Raw genomic sequence first — 19,369 nt, 5'->3', positions numbered from 1 at the left:
AGGATCTCGTTTGATCCTCCCGCTGCTGCTACAAAAGGGGCGGGTGGGTTCTTATCCCTTCTGCCAAAATCTTTGTCCAAAATCAACAAAGCCTCATGCACGTTCTGGTTCAAGTACTTGTGCAAACATATTTATGCAACTGTTTGTGGGATCTGACTTTCAAATAAAATTCCGTAAGCAAGACTTCAATGCAGCTGCTTTCAAAAACCAAGTGAGAGGATCCATCTATATCACTTAGGTGTATTTAACTGAGAATTTCTCATAATATTCTCCAAATTTTTTTTCCATATTGGTCCAGTTCTAAAGTTGGACTTCAGTGTCATGTTGCTGTGATGTGTGGAGTTCATCCCTGTAGCCTAATCCCATGAAAAGAGTGGAAATAAGGCAAGTTATACAAAGCGAGCACTGTCTGCGTCTGAATAATTACATTAGATGTTTGATGATCAGGAGATTAAATTTTGTTTGTTTTAAAAAAGACAGCTGACAAGCAGAGAGAATTGTTGGCAGGACTTAAAACCAGTTTGGGGTAATTACATTGTGTCAAGTAAGCTTGATTGGATTTGTATTTTAATTAATTAAACTTGGATAGCCAGTGCCAAAGCACTGTAACTGCATAGATGAGGGTCTCCGAATTTTTTGTAGAAAAACTTAAATTCAGGGGGAGAAAATCAGCCAAGACCAAAGACCATGTTGTTCCCTGGAGCTTCATGTGGAAGGTCTACGGCTTTCTACAGCAATGAAGTGCTGGTTTTCACTGCAGACCAGGACGAGCTGCTGTTTAAAATAAGAAATCTATCACGCCATTATCCTGTCATAAATTGTAAAAATGCCTGTATTTTATTAAAAAGAAAGAAAACAGATGAAATATGTATTGTTAGAAGGAGTGTGCTTTTGCTACCAGCAGCACAACTTCATCACAGCCCTTGGCCTCAGAGTTTCTGACCTGCACCTGCACAGCTTTGGCCCTGCCAAGATAAACACTCTCTAAGACAGGGGCTACGTCGTCACTTTTAATCTGGGTGAAGTGCCAGGTGACATTATGGAGCAGGAGAGTGGTTCATGTAGAAAAAGCCTCTGCTGTGCTCTCTTGGACTACATTTCCACTCCAGGGGTTTGCGTTGCAAGTAACTAGGCACAGGGCTATCCAGCAGCACTTTGGGCTCACACACTTTAATGTCCTGATTCTGGCCACTCTGCTTTGAGGTGGGGCAGGATTCTTCACCCCGTTGTAGAAATGCAGCAAGCTGCTGGGGTCTGCAGGGCACAGAATGTTACTTGTGCTGGTAACTGAATTCCCAGGGGAGCCTAGATGCTTGTGTTAGGCTTTTATAACCTGACGTAACTGCTACACTTCCTGGGAGTTTTTGAATGCACTGAAATGAGGAGGTTTTATTTTGGTCTTGCAGCCTCTAACCATCTGGCTTGCCTCACTTTTTAAATGCATTGCTGGGGACAGGGCAAATGGGGATTCCTCAGCATCTCAACAACAGAGTTCCATATTTTAAAATAACCCAAAGAACAACAACAACAACAACAAAATAAATGCACACAAACCCAAAACCCCAGGGAAAAAAAACAACAAACGAAAAACCATAAAAACCCCACAAACAAACCCAAAAAACCCAAACAAAACAAAAAAGCAGACAAGTGGACAAGAAGTTTCCTTTCTGTTTCTTCTTCCCATTCTGCAACATTCCCCAGCAGTCACCGTGAAAAGGAGATCCCTCACTCCCTTACTGTATATGTACTTGGCCAGTTTCTACAGTTTAAACAGCATTAACTTTGTTTCTTCATTAGAAATAGGCCCTTCTTTTTAGATTCTGAAAGAAAGAAAGAAACCTGGTATGTTTTTCACTGCAAGTACACAGGTTCTCAGCAAAATTTATGAAGTTCTTACTGGCCATGACATCTCCAATAGTGAAGGCCATCAAAAAATCAGAAGGTAGTAAGTGGGTCTGCAGAAATCTTAACATGGCCAATCTTGGGATCTGGCTTTTGAACACAAGGATTAACTTTTGCATTGAAGCATATTTATTAGAGATGGAAAGCTGTCTTTTGTAGAGTGCAAGAGCTAATGTTCCAGCTTTCCAGATTATTCTGAAATACAAGAGCAACACAGACACTGTTAATAATGCAATCAAAGCAATTTAAATCCTTTTAAAGCATCCACAAAGGATCCTTTGATAAGAAGCAACTTTCATCAGCCTCAAAGACTAGGCAGTTTAGTGTGTACTGTTTGTTAAGTTTATACCACTTTTGGCTGGAGAAGAGCAGCAGTAAATTATAAGTTATATTTATAAGCACTAGTGTTAGACTTGCTGGTTTTAAATGAGAAATGTATTTGTATTAATGCGGTTATTCAGTTTTAAAAGATGCAATTTGTTTTCTTTTAGTACTCTGACTGGACACAAAATATTTCTGTAAGCTATAAAGGCTTTGGTCTTCTTTTTTTTGACAAAAAGGAGGAAATTGATTGAATTGCACTCTGTGCAATGGGCTGTGAGTGTCTGTTTAGGTCAGTCATGCTGAATATTTTTTAATCTTGCTTTTACTTTCTGCTTCTGTCCTCTTCACTGTGTCACCCTGTAAGAGAATTTACATGCAGAAAGCAGAGATGGGGGAAAAAAACAGAAGTTGTTTTATATTTGGGCTGGGTTGGTTAGGATCTCTTTTAGCAGAGTTGGAATGAGGAGGGAGGTGTGTGATTTTGGGACATCTCTTGCTGAACTTTCCATCCATCCCAGGGCTGGTGGGAATCACTTTGTGAACCCTCAGACCCCTGGAAAAATAAAGTCTTATTCTTGGCTTGCCAAGAGTCTTGCAAACTGACTACAAGGCCTTTCTGGCTCTGGTGCCTCTCCCTATGGTACAGGTTGAGTGTAGGGACTGAGGGTTCCTTTGTATTCCAATGCTTTCTTCCATGAGTTTGTTGGGAATAGAGAAGGCTGGAGAAAGAGAACAGCAAATAAATAGTTTACTTGGAACAACTGTTTGAAAGATTTTGACTCACCTCAATTGAAAAAAAAAAAAAAAAAGGGAAGATGAGTTCTTATGTTGTGTCATTGAGCATGAGCAGGAAGAGAACAATTAATTCTTTCTACATCCACTGTGGGGTTTCGGGGTAGCAAGGAGGGGGTTTTGGTTAATTTGTTTTTTGTTTGGGGTTTTTTTGTTGGTTTGTTTGGTTTGGTTTTTTTCAAGGCAGCAGAATTACATTGCATTTGGATCTTGCTCAGTTTTAATCCAGGTTGATTTAACGCCAAGGAGAGCAGAGATCAAAAGGCCCTGTCCAGGTTTGCTTGTGCAGCAACATGGCTCATGTCTTCTTGGTGATCCTCAATGCATTTCTTTGAAAGATCTTCTTTTGGAATTCCATTATGTTGGAAACTAAAATATTCCTTAGTAAACAGCACATTAAGTGCAATCATTGGCCACATCAGTAATGACCAAAAAGCTGAAAAGATGTTCCTGGCTTTTGCAGACTTGAATAGGGAGATTTAAACGGAGCTTGTCCCTCACCTCAAGCACCTACAGGAGGAACCCTCACCAGCTGGCTGCAGGTGTTGGGTGAGCAGCCCTTCAAAATGAGGTCTTCTGCCCAGAAACAGAAGTACAACTTTCTGTAGCAGTCCTGCTTAGACACCTGCAGTTTACACAGAATGAAACGGCTTCAGAAAAGAGTGGGTTTCAGCCAGGAGTCCTCACCCAGTTTTGTAGCTCCCCACTAACCCACCAAAACCCACAGGTACATTGCAAACGGATAAGAGGAGGAGGGACCTGGTCTCTTTGCAAGCTACTGTTTCTCTCCCATATTGCTAAGATATTATTTTGACCCAGGAAAAAATGCTAGTTAAATGGGAAGATTAAGATTTAAAAATCTTCACAAATCACAGGAAGTTTTTTAATCTAATTAAAATATTGTAATATTTCCCTTTTACTTGAAAGCCAGAAATTTTATCGTCAGCAGCAACTTTATGACTTTGTTGGAGTCCTTTCACTTCGTTGATGGCATGTTTTTATCAGTCTGAAATTTTACCAATAGGACTGTTTTTTCCAGGTGTGTGTTTAGGTATTTTTCAGAACCTCACCAGAGATCTGTCAGGGAACAAATTTGGTCAAAGACTTTGTATAATGATGGCGTTACCTGTAGGCAGGTGTAACTATTTTGGTGTGTTCTGTGTCCTGGGTGCTCTTTAAAGCAGTATTTCAACACATAAGCTATGAAGTAAAGGGAAAAATGAGTCAGCAGAATTTAGAATAAATGTTATTTATCTTTATTCAGCTTATGAATGTTTATGATGACATTTTATGTAATACCTTTTTAAAATTAATCTGTGTCATGACTTGGTTAGGAAGATAAAGAATTCACTTGCACGTGCACGTTATTGCCAGTCATAGTTTGTAAATAAAGAGCTTGGTGTCAGTGAGAAGAGATTTTCCTAGGGCTTGGACCCACCCAGCTTTTCACTCCCATTTTGGGTGACTTTGCAGGTGTCAAACCGGATTGTGCTGAAGCAGGAGGATCTGACTACCAAAGATATCGCTCTCAGAGCTGTTTTAGTTACACTTCATCATCGTAAGCATATGGTTTCACTTCCAAGTGTTTAACATTTCCATTTCCTCAGGAAATCGTTCTTTCTATTTTTTAAACTTTTGAAACTGGGTGGATATTTTTACTGGCAGGCAGAGGGAGAGCAACACGACACGATTAGCCCCAGCCCGAGGCAGCCCCTGGCGTGGTACCCGCCCGTTCCTCATCCCCTTCCCTCCTGAGCACAGCTCGGGGTGCTTCAGCCACCTCTCTGGGGTGCAGCACACTGCTAAACCACTGCTGCTTTCCTTGCTATAATAAAACTATGCGCTCTTTTTTTTCTGCTTTAGCTGAGAGAGGTGTTTTTCTTTCTTAGTCCCCTCGAGGGCCCATGCATCCCAAGAATTAGCAGAAAGCAGACTCCTTCAGCTGACTCAGTGAGGCCAATGGCAAGATCAGGGCCTAAGAAAATATTGTGTGTCACCTAGAAGGAATGAAAGCAGTTGCATCATGTATTTATTGTCTGCATTGGTCTATCCAGCACTTAAACGAACATGACCCAGGAGTGGATGGCTCCAGGGAAGTGCTCTGCCTCTTGTGTTTTCAGAGATTATTTCTGGTATTTCCTTTTTCCTCATTACGAACCAGTCACCCTTCTCACATGTTGGCCAACTTAGGTACCCTAGGAAGAAGTCTGTGCTCGTAACTCCTTCATGTTCCATTTCTCCACATATGTAAAAGTGTTTAGCTGCTTGTTTTCTTTATCTGCTGTGTGCTATAAAGTACAGTTAATGTCTGAAGAATTTGCACACTTATTTAGCTGATACCACCAGCCTTTGTGTTAGAAGAGCATCCTCTGCTACAGTGAGTGTCAGCATATCATAACACCTTTGATGAACTAATTGCATTTTGCACAACAAGCATTGCCACTGTACATCATGGAGCATTGTACAGGAGAAAACACAGGATGAACTGGCTGATTGATGCATGTGTTCCTCTGTGGTTTATTCTGTTACAAATTCAGACAGCTGCATTTTTTGCACTGCTTGTTTAACATGAGGAAGATGGCCGTGGTTTTGGGCTTCTGGAGGGACTGGGTTTGGGACAGTGATCAGGCAGGATGTGTGTAGCTGGTGTTCAGGGTGGGTATTTTATTCATGCCCTCAGAAGAGTGAGTTAGTCGAAGCAGCAGAAAACATCAGTCAAATGTAGTTCAACCTCCAGAGCTCCAGAGGCAGCCTTGGGTGCTTCTGCCCACCTGCCTCCCAGCTACAGGTCACCAAGTCCAACACATTATACAGCATTTAACCTTCTCGAGGGATGTCCTGGTTCTGGAGGACGTGTTCCTCAGGCCATGACCTGTGATGAGCAAGCCCTTTGGCTCAGTGCCTCCATGGCAAAGGTGAGCTCTTTCGCAGCCGTGTGCCTGCAGATTGTCATAGAATGGTTTGGGTTGAATGGATCTTAAAGATCATCTAGCTCCAACCCTCCTGCATGGGCAGGGACACCTTCCACTAGACCAGGTTGCTCCAAGCCCCATCCAACTTGGCCTTGGACACTTCCAGGGATGGAGCATTCACAAATTCTATGAGCAATCTATGCCAGATATCTCCCCACCTTCATAGTGAAGAATTTCTTCCCAATGTACAGCCTAATCTCCCCTCTTCCAGTTTAAAGTCATTACCCCTTGTCCAATCACTACATGCCCTTGGAGTGGATGGAGCTAGAGAGCACAGAGGGACAAAGCCAAGTGGGAATACAAGACATTGCAGGAGCAACTCCAGGCCTGAGAAGGAAGTAACCAAGGCTCTGACAACTTGTGTGGGTTTCATATGTCTGTTTGCAGTGCTATGTTATGTGTTTAGAAGCTGGTTGTTTCCATAATAACAGCAAGTGCCATATGGCAACGAGGAGGGTGGTGAGAGGAACACTCAAGGAAACACAGTATGTTGTTTGACATGTGTGTGCTTCCAGAGGAATAACGTGTCTTGAGTGAGTACTGCTGCTCCAAACAGGCTGGGGGATTTGCTGTTCTCACCAGAAAAATATCCAAACCCCTTGGCATTTGTACTGGTACGATGCCAATAAACAATGCCTGCCCTTCTCCTGTGTTTTCCAGCAGATAGTCCCTGTGCTGGGTAAAGGACCTTCTGCTTTTCTGGGGGTGATGGTTCTGGATGCACCAGCACAGGGCATGGCATTTAAACAAGATGTTTAAGGGGAGATACACTTCTGTAGAGGATAGCTGAAACTGAAACCAGTTAGATGCCATATGCTCCATCCCTTTGTTAATGCTCAGTGAGCAAATTGCAGAAATTCAGAAACCTTTGAAAATATATAGTTTGCAAAAATTGTTTAGCAGGGAGTGGGTTGAGCATTTCCAGATATTCGGGGCACTTCAGTGTATATCTAGGAAGCCTCCAGGAAGATCTTCACAAAATCCAGGTTTTCCTTCCCTTTCATGTGTGACTCACATTGAAGGACTTGTGATTTGCTCCTTACATTCCCACAGACACCACCAGGCTGAGCAGTACCTTTGCAGAGTGCATGTATTTCCACCACAGAAATGAAATTGTTTTTTCATAATAGCTGAATGGCTTTTGTGGGAATTTTAACAACATGAGCTCTATACAATGAAGCCTTTTCTATGCAGGTCTTAAAACCATTACTTATATTTTGTATTTGGATACCTGAAATGCAGTGGTGGGGAGAAGGCAGCAGTTCTGATTTGGGGTCACCGCTGTGCGTTCACTTGCAGTGCTTTTTAAACTCCTAATCAACCCAAAAGGCAAAGCTCTTCTCATTTTCATGCTTCTCTTCTTCTCTTTATTGCCTCTAGAGAGAGATTACTGCAGCATATGTGAAAAGCAGCCGATCGGAAGGCTTCTCTTTCGGCAGTTCTGTGAAACTCGACCCGAGCTCGAGTGCTGCATTAGGTTCCTTGACTCGGTGGTAAGTCAATTCTTGTAATATTTTGGGGTGCTTCACCATGCTCTCCTGGCAGAGGAGACTCCCCTGCCCCCAAGAAATCACCGTTTCATGCGACATGATTCTTTAAAATGCCTGAGCAAGCAGCTGATGGGGCTGACCCTGTCGGTGTCCCAGCGCTGTTGGCAGTAAAGGGGCAGTGCACTGGAGGGGTCTGTCCCAGCTTTGGGGAACATAGGACACTGAACAGGGAGAAGGACAGGCACCTCAGCACGGGGCTGCCACAGCCTCCCTTCATGTCAACACCCAAGCAGCTGAGCTGCTGTAAATAATGTCTTTTGATGTGGGAGAAGCCTGCAGTGCTGGGAGGCACTGGGAGGAAAGGGAAGATGATGAATGAACTGACAAGAGAGGATGTAAGGAGTGTGATAATACTAATATTGATCTCTTACCAAGCCTTTTCATCAGTAGACTTCAGGGTGATTTCCAAAGGACATCCTGATTGTTATCCAGGTTTTTCAAATAGGAAAACAGACGCACAAGGTACAGAGGTGACTGCTTGAGGTCACCATGAAACAAATCTGCTCCATTTTCCACCCCACTGAGCTATCAGTTCACCCGACCCTGAGCAACCCTGCGGGGACCTGATGCTCTTTCCCAATGTGACAGCACTTGGCCATGTGTAGTGCCAGCAGGAGAGGCTGTTAACAGTGGAACAGTCTCTCAGTGGCTTTCTTGCTGGGGGCCTGCAGAGGGGCTGGGTGTTGACGAGCCAAAAGGCTAAATTGTACCAGAAAGGAAGATGAACTGGTCACTGCTGAGTGCGAGTGTCCAGGGGGCTTTGCTCTCTGGCTGACACTGACAGTCAAAAGCAAAGAGTTGCATACCAACAGGAATTAACATCAGTTTTGTTTGTACTGTGGTGAAGCTATTCTGAAGTATAGGAAGACGAGAGGATTGCACTGAAGTTGTAGAAGTAAGAGTCTGGGAGAGGACATATGGTCACTGAAGGTTTATGTTAGCACTGCAGCATCCACAGCAGATTTACAGCATCACAGAAAGCGTTGGATAAAACCCAGTTCAAATCAGTTTTACCTGATATTCCTAGCGCTAATTGTGCTTTTCCCTGGGAGAAAGAAAGGTTTAGCCATCAAGGTATGTAAAACTGCTACATCTGACAAATGCTCCGTGTAGCTGGGCTCAAGGCCAGCAAGCAGGAGGACAGTTTGGGTACCCTGAATGTGTTTGTCCTGCACCAAACCAGCATCTCCTAGTGAGGTATCTGCCACTGATGAAGCACCACACACCCATCCTGGGGGAGGCATCCCTGCAGAAATGCCACAAAATGTATGACACCCACAGCCCCAAGGAGATGGGTGATGGCCATCCCTCTAGGAAGCCACAGAAATCCTTTTGGAGACAGCAACAAAAGCTTGCTTCCAAGTGGTTTTAATTTCAGGCAGAACAGACAGATCCATCCCCAGTTTGGAGAGGGTTAGCGAGGCTCTGTTCTTTTCTCACGCCTCCTCGCAGCGGCAGGCGTCACATTTTGGTTCCAGCAGCGCCCAGGGGCTGAGGAGAACAAGCCCCCGTTGTGCAGCCCCTGCACATGCCCAGCAGCAGCCACTTCAGCTGTCACAGCATCTGGGCTAAAGGAAGCACAACTGTCCTCCTGTGTGTGTCCCCAGTGCCACCAGCCCAGACCACTGTGTGATAACATTCGGGTTGGCGTGGGGTCACAGCTGTGGTGCTGTCTGGTAGCATCTCCCAGCCTCTCCCAGCATCTGCCAGTTTCTCCTAGCAGCTCTGGCTGCCCAGCCCACCTCCAGCTATGGGAATTGAGGGCACTGTGTCATTTACTTCTCCCAAAGCCCTGTGGAGTGATGCCAAGCACTGAAACTCCGTGTCCTCCCAGCATCCATGCAGCACAGGTGACATTGGTCCTGCAAAAGGTCATGGTGGGACTGGCTTTGTTTTAAAGCTCCTTCTCTGAGCAATCCCAAACTGATATCCCCAAATCCTTTTCCAAGGGTGTGCTTTGCACCCACCCCTGGGTTCACTTTGCAGACTGGAGATGGCCTGTGTACCATCACTGGGCTGGCAATCCATTCCCAGTTAGGCTGAGACTGACAGTAGGAGGATTTAAGGAACAAAATTCCTGGCTGTGTGAGGGTCTGGATATTTACTCTTTCTCTCTCCTTTTTAACGCTAATTAACAGCAGTCTCCTTTGTTTATTGATTCCAAATTCTGTACAGGCTTGCTCCCAGCCTGTGAAAATCCCTGAGCAACACAGCCCATAGCCATTAAACTGGTTGATTGCTACTGAAATTCACCCAGCAGGGTCACCCAGCATCGAATGAGTTGTGGGATTCAGGCCAAGTCTTACTTTAGGCAAAGTCCTATAATGAGACCAGAAGTTTGACTTTACAGCCCTATGCTAAGACCACCAGGAATGTGAAACCTTTTGGAGACCACCTGGTGTAACAAGCCTGGAGCAGAAAAAAGCCAAGAGCCTTCATTTTCTTTTGACTTATTTTTTCTAAAATCAGATGTAAAACTTAGCTTTTGTGTAATATCAAATAAAGAGGAAAAAGATAATAATGGAAAATATTTAGCTGTTCATGAGAGCTCTTTGCTCATTGGAAGGCAGGACCACTTCTCTTCTACAGAGCACAGCTAAGTGACTTTACCAGATCACACAGTAAGTCACTGGCAGAAGCCAGGAATTGATGCCACTCCATTTTTAATACAGATTTTTAACCAGTGCACTCAACTTTCTGCAAAGAAAGCAGTGATCAGGGCTCCTGAGAGAAAACCAGAACTTGAGTCAAACACTCAACAACCTACCAGCAGCCTCCATTACCATGCATTGCAAGCTCTCTCTCACACCTTTGATTTCAAGGGCTGGTAAAATCAAGCAGACCTTGTAGAGCAGAATACATAAAGAGAAAAAAAAGAAATCTCCTCTTTGCTGGACATTTATTTCAGTTGTTGGGTGAAATAACTAACCTGGTCTGATGTAGTCTCCTGCAAATCTAATTATAGCAGCATCTGAGGTTTTTTTGTCTGTGCAGTTAAGCAGTTGTTAGGCTGCTTTCTGAAAAAAATAAAAAGGATTTGTGTCATTAAATTTTTCATGCATGTAGGTGTGTATCTGTCAGTTCCCTCTGAAGCTTGTGAATACCTTGACCAATTTCAATCAATAGTTGAGATTAAAATGCTCAGAAGCTTGAAGTTTCTACCTGTTTTCTGAGAATTGTCAATTGTAAAACAGACTACAAAGATATGTGGGTTGTGAGCAGTTGGCCCCAACATTAAACTAGAAAAGTGATAAAAAGAGATGCAGAGCTTTGCCATGCAGTGCTGGTGGAGCTGTGGGTGTTTGGTTCCCACCACTGCTTTGGGACCAGTGAGTGGCCATCTGTGTGTCTGTCTGGGAAATGGGGCAACAGCAACCCCTTCTTCTAGGTGGAACAGTAAGGCTGTAAGGTCATAGAGCCATCTCTTATTATGGATATCGTGCAAACACTTTCATGATGGAGGTCCTGACCTAACTAGATAAAATATCTAGTAAGAAGCTCCAATGGCTGCAGCTTGTGCTTATCTGTGTGCACATAAACACCAACATCTCCCATAATTAGTTCACCAAACCCTTATGTAGCCATTCAGATGAAGGAACTATGCAAACATAAACTGTTATCATTGAATGGAGATGGTTTATGATTAAATCAGCTTCCCTAGAAGCCCTTAGCAAAGAATGCCCATGCAGCCCTAAAGCACACTTTGCTGTGCTTACAAATATTTTAGTGACATCATACAACTCTGGGGCTGTTGAAAGACAGCTGTTGAAATAAAGTGTTAGGGAATATGTTTCTTGTGTTGAAAGGCAGATCAGTGAGCAGGGAATCTGCGAGCAAGACGTGCTTCCTTCCCTGCAGCCCGTGTCTCCAGCACAAGAACGTGGCAATTCAGCAGGGATGTCTTGCCCATGTCCCCTTCTTTACAGTACATTCCCCATGTGCTAGCTTGTGACATTCCTCTCCTCAACACTCTACTCTGCTCTGCTCCTCTCTTCTGGAATCCCTTTCCTGTTTTGTATACTCACATTCTTTTTTTTTTATTATTCTTTTTTTATTTTTTATTTTTTTTTTCCCAGAGAAGGGCTTTTAACATTTTAACATGGACCAGATTTAGGTAGACCAGAGGAGAACATGGCTAATTCCGGTCAAGGAGAAAATAACCTGACATTATTTTCTCTCTGTTCTATATGATGTTATTTCTTTTGCACTGGAGACACATCAAGATACATCCTCTGGAGGAAAATATCCTGCTGTCTCTCCAGGTTGTTTCTGCTTGTGCTATCCGGGCCAGGGGGGCTAGGAGAGAGAGGCATGATCGCCTTGGGTGGACTTTTCAGCTGAATGCTTCACTAGACATTACACTTATCTGGGGTAAAAGGATGACTGAGCATCCATTTAATGCCATTTGTAAAAACCCTGTCTGGCTGTTACGGAGATTTCGTTTGGTTAAGTCCCTTACATGATATATAAACCATCTGTGTATGTGTGCCTTAAAGCTGTTCAAGGCTTTTTCCATCAGAAATGCCAGTTTGTTGATATCAACAAACTCATTAACTCAAAACGTGTTTTTAAACAGTCAAAAGAGCTCTTTTTGTCCTGCGTTTAAATATTAAAAATGTGGTTTCAAGTTCACTTTTCATTTAGAAATGTGAGCTATTATGAATCGCAGCTGTTTGGGTTTTGCCTTCCAATTTTCAGTCACAGATTTTAAATCTCCAGTGGAGGCAAGTGCAAGGGCAGTCCCTGGAGCATGGAGCAATCATGGGGCAGAGCCTGGAGTTGGAGGAAGAAGGCAGCTGGAGCAGAGAGAGATGCTGGGGCTAACGAAAGAGGGAGCTGAGAAAGCGGGGGTGTGAATTTGAGACCAAAACTAAGACCAAAACAAGGCACCAACTCCCATGGCCATGCCATGCTCCCACAGGCAACCAGCAGCAACCTGCAGTGGGAAAAGAGTTCTCTCAGATATGCAGAGTAATTTATTTTCAAGCCATGCTGTTTCAGAAGCCCCAAGAATATTAAGCTGGAAGTCAAACAGTAGGTAAATGTGCCAGAACTAAGGTTGCTGGTATGAGCCCTCGTTGGGTCCCTGTGCCATTGCCCTGTGCTGTTGCCTCCATCGGTCACAGACACCCCTCTTCAGCCCTCAAACCTCTTGCTCAGGTGTCCCTGAGCCCGCAGCCAGTCCCACATCCAACCACAGCCTGGACGTTGCTCCCTTTCCTGGTGGAAGTTTGTTTTCCCATCCAGCCCCGCTCAGCCCATCCTGAGGGCAGCTGCTCCGAAGGGACGGACTCTTCGCACCCCCGCGCCCCTATTCAGCCGTGGGTTCTCCTGGGAAGGAGGAGCCACCCAAGGTACTACTACCTCCAAACCAGCAGCCAAAAGGAAAGTTAGCAACACACGGCAGCCAGCCCACATCCTCTCACCATCGGGACCGAAGGATCTGCTCCTGCCTGCAGGAAGAGCCTTCCCTGCAGCTCGTCCCAGGCAGTCAGAGTGATCGTAAATCTTCCCGCCTTTATGAGCTATGAATAAGGCCCTGTCTGGCCTAACTAGGGCATGGAGAAGCTATTAGACTTCAGAGCCTTGAAACACATGCCTGGATTCATCAAAGGAATAATGGAAAATATTTTGTTCCACATGGATTTTAAGTAACGATGTTATTTCTAGCAATTAGGGATTTGCAAGCTGTAGCTGTGCTGTTGGGTGTTGTGGAAGAAGGGGATGCATCTTGTGATTTCAGCACAAGTTTGAGAGCTGAGGAGCTTGGTGTGCTTCCCAGGCAGAGCGAGCAGGGGGAAGTCACTCTGTCTGTCTACATGGGCAACTCTCCCTTGAAGAGCAGTCCGTGGCTAAAAATGTACCTGGATCTGGTGCTGAGTGGCTCTAAAGTGGCAATGGAAGGGGAAATAGTTGTGAAGTTAGAAGTAAAACTACCCGAGGGCAGCAGGGCAAGGGCTGCCAGGCCCTGAGGTGCTGCCTGGGGGAGCGGGGGCAGGTGATCCCGACGGGCCAGTCCCAGCGCTCCTGCCCGGGGCCCTCGGGATGAAACGGCTCCTGGCAGGGCCCTGCTCTGGACTCTGCCTGCTTGTTGTCTCTCCTGCTGCTCCTGAGGCTGGTTGTCTTGCTGGAGAAGAACATTGGTCATCAGGACAAGTCACCTGCTGCTGCTGCCCCAGGTAGGACCAGCTTGGCTGCTCCAAGGCTGCTGGGGACTGTCACTGGGACCCTGGCTCCTCCATCAGCAGCTGAGTCCAGTTTGGGACTTTTCTGGTTGGGAAGTAATTACCAACTGAGGAGTGTGGGTTCCCTATTGACATATTTGTATATATTTGTAATTCACCATCATTATTACTACTTCTTTAAACTTATTATATTGATATTTTTCCCAACCTTAAAGTCTCTCTCTCTTATTCCACTTTTTATCTTCCCTTGGGATTGTATGTATATTATTCCCAGAATAACACAGAGCATCTGTCACCCGGTTATTGGCTAAAACTGTAGCAAAAAGGAAATGGGCTTCAAGTACTTGAACTACAGTGAAATCAACACTGTTCACAGTTGGAGCTTATGGTTCCTTCTCACACTCTCCCTTGTCTGTCACTTCCTACCTTCACCACCACAGTGTCACATTTTCTGAGAAAGTCAAGTGCAAGTGTAATTAAACTTTCCTTTCCCAGCTACCTTGAGATAGAATTAGATACTCTGTATATGTGTATGTGTGCATTTAGCTCTGCATATGGTGGAATCTGTCAGGAACTGCATTTCAAAACACTGATCCAGTTCCTGCTAAACGTCTGTCGTCTACTGGTCTGTCCTGATTTGCTGCTTGTTTTGCAATTTGGAAGGGATGTAATAGGATATCTGTGGCAAAAGGACACTGAATTTTTTTACAAGCCCACGGTGCATTCAAATTGCAGATTAAGACTTTGAATCAGGTTTTATTTCCTAGGAAGCTAATGTATTACCAGGATCCAGAGCCTAAAAGGAAATGAAAGAGAAATAAATGGTCATTAGACAAATTATAACTAGCATTGACTGGAGGACTCAGAAGATTTCCTAGATGCTTCCCTGCCAAGGAGCTCTCCTTTCTATGCAGTCTTCTGTACAGACAATTACATTTTAAGTACAGATATTTTCTATTATTAAAATATGTTGTTTCTGTTCTTTTATATGAGAAAAACCTAGTTTGTCTGTGAACGTAACCATAAAATGTAAGGCCCAAAGTAAGATGCAGCTTTGACCTTGTAAAAGATTTTTCCTCCTGTTACTGTTGCCATTGCTTTATTCCCTAGCAAGGAATGATGGATAAAAAGGCTGTTACGATGCTGTAAACATTGAGACTGTTTGTGCTTTAAGAGCTGGAATGACCTATGCTCAAATACCATCTAAAAGGGCAGGAAATTGGATGAAAGATTTTTTTAAGCCCTTGTATTAAGTTTTATGAGAAGGTAATCAGTGCAGAAGTACTGCACTTGTGGACTTTAGCTTTCAGTGCATTTTTCATCAGCCATACAGGTTTCTCTGTTGCTTGTGGTGATTGTCATTTCTCATGTCAAATCAGATCATAGTTCTAGATTGTTCAAGCAACCTGCTATGTGTGTGTATAAATATATGTCTCCAGACTTAAGCAGCAATAGCTAAATCAGCACTGGCCAGATAGATGTATAATAACATTATTACTACATTGTGGTTTTCATGTCATTCCCAGCTCTGCTTAGCTGGGGTATCCATTACAGCCTGCCTTTGGATTTATTGCATCAACCTTGGAGCAGTACATACATCTTCCAGTGGGCAATAGTTCTGAAGTGTGTTCTTCCATGTGTTTGCCAGTTCAGTCTGATTTACCTTTTTTTTTTCTAAACTTCCTCCTCATTTATCACTGCAGGCAGCTTGTATTGGACCAGGTTACTTAATTGGTTTGGCAGGATTTGCTGGGATCCTTTCCCTAATACAAGCAGTCAGGAAAGCTGCTCAGTTGTCATCTTTTTTTTTTTTTTTTTTTTTTTTCTGGAAAATATTTTGATCCTAAGGCTAAAGCTTTGTATCCTGGACAGTGCCAAGTGGGAATGTCTCTAAGAACTTGTCACTCAGCCACTGGGGTCCCATGTGGTGCATTTTCTTCAAATGCCTGCCAAGGATCCAAATTTCCCTGGATTAATGTCTTTGTGGTGCACAAATAATGCTTCCTTTAATTCTTAAGTAAAAGCTGTCCTGAAAGTCATCAAAAGTCAGTATTGCTACAATACATAGAATTTTAAAATGTAGGTAAACTATGTGTGAGGGAATGTGGTGCTCTCTTTTTTAATGCCCTGGGAAAGTCAAGGAGAATTTTGCCTGTAGTGTCTGTTCCTCTAAATGGTCTCTTTTGTGGTGTCTTGGTTCTAAGAAATCATCTCTTGGATCAGCCTTCTGGGAGGAATGAGTCAAGGGTCACTAACAGTGATGGGCAAATCTCTCTGCTCTGCAGCAGTGTCAGACCAAGGGAAAGATATAAATAAGTAGGAAGAACTTATTAAAAAAGACAGTCTACTGAAGGAATTCACCTGGTGTTTGAAATAGCACTGTGAAAAGAATTAACACACTTCCACTTTCTGTGCTATGCAAAGAACTAATTTTACCTTTTGTGTCCATCTTTGAGCAAAACCAAATGAAGTTGCCATCTCTAGTCAATGAATGCTTTCAAAAGCTGACTTGGCAAGGCTATGAAATACAAATTAATTATGTTTTATTGGTGTTAATTAAGAGACACCATCTTGGAAAATTCATCACTAGGGTTTAGTCAAAATCCAGTGGAAAGTTTTTAATAGGATTGTGTGTACTGGTTTTACTTCCATGAGAAAACAGAATTTATCCTTCAGATATTTGAGACAGAGCATTCCGTTAAGGCCACATCCAAAATGAAGTGATAATGGTGAAATATGAGTGCAAATATTGACTTTTTTTTTATATCTATTCCAGGCAGAATATGAAATTGCTCCAGATGAAAAGCTGGGAGAGAAAGGAAAGGAAATCATGATGAAATACCTCACCCCAGAGGTAAGGGGCAGCCAAAGTGGCATTTCTGAATGAGTGCTCCAAGGCACATCTTTGCTAAACAAGATTGTTACAGGCTTTGTAAACCAGAGTCCTAAAATTTATGGTGGCAATCTCCAGTGAATAAACCTACACGTCTTATACAAACAGGGAGGAAGAAAACTATAAACCAGTCCAGAAATTGACTTCTATGGATGAACTTGAGCCCATTGTGACTTAATCTAAACAGGGGGGCTTCTCTGGTCTCTTCTTGATGTGCAAGGCTCTTCATCTGTAGTGTAATGCAGGAGACTTCAGCTGTTACCAACAGATGCCACAATTACTTCCTATCCAGTTCAAAAGAGGTGGTAGTGTTTCATATACTGTAGTGTAGAAACCAGTGGCAAAAATGGTCTTTGGTGACAGATGCTGTATTTTGGTACAAAAATTCCCACTCCTCCCCAGCACCGCTTGCCCCGGGGTAGCCAAGGATATGCAAGACTGACATGGGACAGCACAGTTTGGAGATACTATCTCCCACTCTTATTCCCACTGCTGTTGGTTCCTCCGTGTTGAGTCTCTTGGGGCTGTTGGGAAAGGGAGGAGCTCATGGTAGGAGCTACGTCCACAGGGTGGCACTCCAAACAGACCTACAGACCTTCTTTAAGAATTTTGGACAGGCTGCACTGGGACTAAACCTTCAGGGGAGTGCTTTGATCATTTGCTGACCATGTTTAACTTTGCAACAAAAGTCACTGCCAGTAAGCAATCAACATCCAACTTAAAGAAAAGTACAATCCTAGGATTTCTCTTAAGTTGCTTTCGTAAGACTAATCAAGACTTACAATTGCTGCTTCAACTGTTTTACAAGAGAAATACATTTGACCTTCAGGAGAATTAGTTGCATTTTTGGCACATGTCTTTCTAGAGCATTTAAATGGTACAATATGTTTGGGAGGTGCAGGGGCAGAGCAGACCACTTTCCTTCCAGTCAGTCATTTTCCTACAATAAATTTCCATGCATACTTTCAGTTATCTCAGGCTGCATTTTGGGATCTGGTTTCATTTACTGAGCCTGGCTAGTTTCATGTGCAGCCATTGAGCACTGCCAGTGTGAGTTCCTGTTGCCCATTCTGTAGGGGCATGAAGTTCCACGGCTTTTTAAATCCAACAGAATGACCATTTTTCTTAATTTCTGTCAACAGAGGAAAAAGGGACAAATACTGAGGGAAAATATTTCCCACTGTTCTAGTTCTAGTGTTTTGCTGATATCAGGACTAGTAAAGTGAGAGAATGACAGTACTGCCTTGTTTCAGCCAGTCTTGGTGCAGGTTTCCAGGTGCCAGATCCTTTCTCTGGTGTCCCATGGCACTCTTGTCCCATGGCCATCCTTGTCTATTTGTGAGCAACCTCATAGTGCAGCTGAAGCACACGGAATAGTTTATTGAGGTAAGTAAATGTGCAGTGAATACCAATTTGAGAGCAGTTGCTTCTTCATGAAGAAAAAGCGGTGGTGTTACAGGAAGGGAAATTTTTGGAAATCCAGAGCTGGAGTTTCCCTTCTCTGCACTTCATATTTGACCTGTGTGCCTGGTTTTTTGGTACATAAAAAAGACATTAGGATATTTACAGTCTGTTCTGAAACTTTTCTGGTATTTGCAAGTTACCTTAAGGTCTTTGGAGAGAAGGAAACACAAAGTTGTACTCTTTTACTTGTAATCTAAAACTGCCCAACTCTGGTGTTGCTTTAATGTCTGCATTGGTCTTGCTGCACTTTTTTTTCTTAATGGGAAACTTCTGCTTGTTCCAAGAGGGATGTTTAAGCTCTGTGTAGCAGAAAATACTTCCTTCAGGCGAGGCTGACTGTGCCATAGCAATGGCTTGAATGGCTTCTCTAAAAGGTCTCCCACACAATAAATGTTTAAACTAGAGCAAGGCCTGGATTAATTTTTTTAGATATCTAACTAAGGTATTCAGGTTAGGACTTTAGTTGGCCCACTGTCCTTTCTTGTCAAGAGAAATAAGAACCTCCAAAGGACAGATTTTAAGCCATTTGAAGTTGGTGATTCAAAACTAATTTAGATGCTTGCAGTCAAGAGGGATGAATCTGGACCATCAGATGTCCTAATGGAATGTCATCCTGGCCAGCACAGAAACCTCCTCTTCATTAAGAGCTGCATTTCTCCATTTAATTATCAGTCCCTTGAAAGATACAAATTGCAGCTGATTCCAAAGTCTTCTGCTTTCAGAGGAATGCTTATTTTAAGTAGGTGTGTGTCTGTGCTTCAAAAAACCTGATTATCTTGATATAAAAATAGTGTGACATACAGCTTGACTGATGGAATAAAATTATAGGTTTAGTTCTTGGACAGATAATTCAGTCTTATAATGAGAAAAGTATTTTTCCCAGAGCACAGGATCAGAAGCAAAATGAAAACAAAAAGTAGACCTCATGCTCTTTAATATTTATAAATGATTTTTAGTTCTTGCCTAGATTTTTAAATGTCATACATATTTAACATACAATGTGTCAGTGTATCATGATTCTAGAGTGCATTCATTTGCATAGGAAACATGCACTTTATTTCATAAAACATACTACTTGCACGGCAGAAAGGAAAAGAAAACACATCTTTCCCAGATGAAAAGACATCACACCAGTACTTACAGCCTCATGTGGCTCATGCAGCTGCTGTCGGCAAGATGGGGCCACACCGTGCTGTGCTGTTAGCAGACTCAGGAGGTGTGGGAGCAGTGAATTCCCAAATGTGAGAACATTCAACATTAGCCCTGAGGCTGCTAAACACGCTCAGC

At 43.2% G+C, this 19,369-nt stretch overlaps 1 protein-coding gene across 1 annotated transcript in view; it reads left to right on the top strand.

The window, feature by feature from the left end:
• Nucleotides 1–19,369, top strand: part of GRK5 (G protein-coupled receptor kinase 5) — a 164,914-nt gene that overhangs the window by 97,158 nt on the left and 48,387 nt on the right. Inside the window, exons 3-4 of the mRNA XM_051620120.1 lie at nucleotides 7,371–7,483; nucleotides 16,502–16,579. Of these exons, the coding sequence (XP_051476080.1) occupies nucleotides 7,371–7,483; nucleotides 16,502–16,579 (191 nt within the window). The remainder of the gene's footprint in view (nucleotides 1–7,370; nucleotides 7,484–16,501; nucleotides 16,580–19,369) is intronic.

The sequence above is a fragment of the Apus apus genome, chromosome 4 (genome assembly GCF_020740795.1).
Source record: "Apus apus isolate bApuApu2 chromosome 4, bApuApu2.pri.cur, whole genome shotgun sequence".
Lineage (NCBI taxonomy): Eukaryota > Metazoa > Chordata > Aves > Apodiformes > Apodidae > Apus > Apus apus.
Note: the sequence above shows the minus strand (reverse complement) of the source record. Positions and strands in the feature narration are given on the sequence as shown.